The 2,824-nt window shown below is 42.0% G+C and overlaps 1 protein-coding gene across 1 annotated transcript; it reads left to right on the forward strand.

Annotated features, from left to right (window-relative positions):
* Positions 1–364: 364 nt before the first annotated feature.
* ETH_00018160 (uncharacterized protein) lies at positions 365–1,355 on the forward strand (the record flags this gene model as incomplete). The annotated part of the gene is made up of 3 exons (XM_013380865.1): positions 365–499; positions 931–1,011; positions 1,215–1,355. 3 exons carry the CDS (start codon positions 365–367, stop codon positions 1,353–1,355), a joined length of 357 nt encoding a protein of 118 aa, XP_013236319.1.
* Positions 1,356–2,824: the final 1,469 nt, after the last annotated feature.

Consider the following 2,824-nt stretch of genomic DNA (forward strand, 5'->3'; position numbering starts at 1 on the left):
GAGGGGTCCTTGAGGGCTTTACGGTTTCGAGAGGGTTTGTTGTGGGTTTTGGGGTTTGGTGGAGGGTTTATTAAGGTTTTAGGGCTTAGAGGAGGGTTTTCTCATGGTTTTACGGTTTAGAGGAGGGTTTTTTGAGGGTTTTAGGGTTTAATGGAGGGCTTATCGAGGGTTTTAGGGTTTAGGAGGGTTTGCCGAGGGTTTGGGGTTTTTAGCTTTTTAGGATTTTCTGGGTCATTTTTTTTCGTTTTTGGATATTTCTGAATCTCATGAGTTGCCGGAGAGGGTTTTAGGGTTTGCGAGGGTTTAGGGTTTGGGGTTTGCGAGGGTTTGGACTTAGGTACGTCGCCACACTTCGAACTTCGACATGATAGAGAGTCTCGAAGACCGCTGGATGGTTTTCAAGGGTTGCATCAAAGGCGCTGATTTAGCGCATGCAGCCACTTCTTGGGACCAACACAAAAAGTGGTCGGAGAGACTTGCAGAAGAATTCTATCTCCAAGTCCGCTTTCGCGAGGGTTTGCAGGAATAAAAAAGGGTTTACGGGGGTTTACGGGAGTTTGTGGGGGTTTATGGGGGCTTTAGGCGGGTTTTGGGGGTTTACGGGGTTTTGGAGGGTTTATGGGGGTTTATGAGGGTTTACGGGGGTTTATGAGGGTGTACGGGGGTTTATGAAGGTTTATGGGGGTTTGTGAGGGTTGATGAGGGTTTACGAGGGTTTTGGGGGGTTTATGAGGGTTTATGGGGGTTTTGTAAGGGTTTATGGGGGTTTTTGAGGGTTTATGGGGGTTTACAATTAGGGTTTATGATTGGGGTTTATAATTAGGGTTTCTAATTAGAGTTTATAATTAGGGTTTATGATTAGGGTTTATAATTAGTGTTTATAGTTAGAATTTATAATTAGGGTTTATAATTAGGGTTTGCGTCCTACAGGGAGACGAAGAAAAACGTCTGGGGCTTCCGGTGTCAAATCTGTGCGACAGACTTCTCAAACACGAATTCAGCAGATCCCAGGTAAAACGAGGGTTTAGGGTTTAAGGTTTAGGGTTTAGGGTTTAGGGCGTGCGTCTCTCGAGGGTTTAGACTTCAACGCGTTAGGGTTTGCGAGGGTTTAGGAGTGTTTTGCGGCGCTTTTTGCTCGCGTTTTCCGCGCCTCGCGCGCAACCACTAGGGTTTAGGGTTTAGGGTTTAGGATTTAGGGTTTAGGGTTTGTGCAGGCGGGGTTTCTGAAAGTGCTGGTGGAGCCTTTGTTCATGGAAGTGGCAGCTTTGGCAAACCCCAAGGGGAAAGAACGCATGCATCAGGTGATTTGCAAAAACATAAAAAACAACAAAGAGAGGTGGGAAGGAAGTGTTTAGGGTTTAGGGTTTAGGGTTTGGGTGTTGGAACTTGAGGTAAATTGGCGCTTTTCTCTGCACTTTTCGCCAGTTTCTTTTCTTTTTTTAAATTCTACTTCCATTCTATTTTTAAAATTCCAAAGTTCTTTCTTTTTAGTTCTTTTTCGCCGTCCGGCCGCCGCGCTGGGGTGTACGTACACCCCAGCGCGGCCGCCGGCGCGCTCGGGTGTACGTACACCTCAAAGTCCCGCCCAAAGTCAAATGCATTTCTCCAACTCTTTTGTTCAATTCATTTCAATTAATTACTTCTTCGAAACTTCTGCAATTGCATGCATTATTTGTTTCTTTATTTGCCAGTCTTTCTTTGGAATCTGCAACTTTCTTCAAATGCAAATATACAAATCCATATAAATAAATGCAAATTCATAAATGCAAATTTATAAATGCAAATATATAAATCCGCATGAATAGATGCAAACTTCTTTCATTCAAATCCAAATGCATGCATTTATCTTTTGCATTTATTTATTCTTAATTCCATTTATTATTATTTCTATTTGAGTCTTTTTGCGTCAAATACTTCCCAAATATATATCCCAAATATATATATTTATTATTTGAAATTGCTTCATTTAAAATTCATTTATAATTCATTTACGCTTCATTTATAATTCATTTTCTTTATTTATTTTCCCATTATTATATTCCTTTGTAATACATATTCTGCCACAGATATGCATAATACAATTAATAAACAATAAACAAATAAATAAAATTAATTAATTAATTAAAAATAATTAATTATTTAATTTACAATCTCTTGCAGCAGGCCTGTTAAAGACGCAGCAACTCAAAAGAAAATAAATCAAATTTAATTTAAATGCCATTTCAAGTTTGAATTAATTCAATTCAACAGAATCTCAAAAACAGCCTTTCTGCCGCTGCAAGCGAATTCAAAGCAGCTGCAGCAGCAGCTGCTGCTGCAGCAGCACACTGCATGCAGGGCAGCAGCAGCGGATCAAGGCACTCCGCCAGTTAGATGTGGCTAGCTAGCTAGCTAGCCACGGCTAGCTGGCTAGCTCCTGCTGCTTAGCTGGCTAGTCAGCTGAACAGCTGGCCGCGGCTAGCTAGCTAGCTAGCTAGCTGGCCATGAGCAGCTAGCTAGCTAGCTAGCTGGCTAGCTAGCCATGAGCGGCTAGTTAGCTAGTTAGCTAGATATAGAGCTGCAGCTAGCTAGCTAAACTGGCTGCAGCTAGCTCAGCAGCCATAAGCAGCTAGCTGGCTAGCTAGCTGGCTGGCTAGCTGGCGGATTGGCTAGCTAGCTGGCTAGCTGGCTGGCTAGCTAGCTGGCTAGCTAGCTAGCTGGCGGTTTTATGGGTCGTTTGTTTGAATATAAATAAAAGGACGGATTTAAAAAACGTAAAATTGTTTTTCTTTTTGATGCATTTATTTATTTGGAAATGTAGTTCTAATATGTTGAAGTCCAGCAG

This window comes from Eimeria tenella, genomic scaffold (assembly GCF_000499545.2).
Source record: "Eimeria tenella Houghton genomic scaffold, Eth_scaff973, whole genome shotgun sequence".
NCBI lineage: Eukaryota > Apicomplexa > Conoidasida > Eucoccidiorida > Eimeriidae > Eimeria > Eimeria tenella.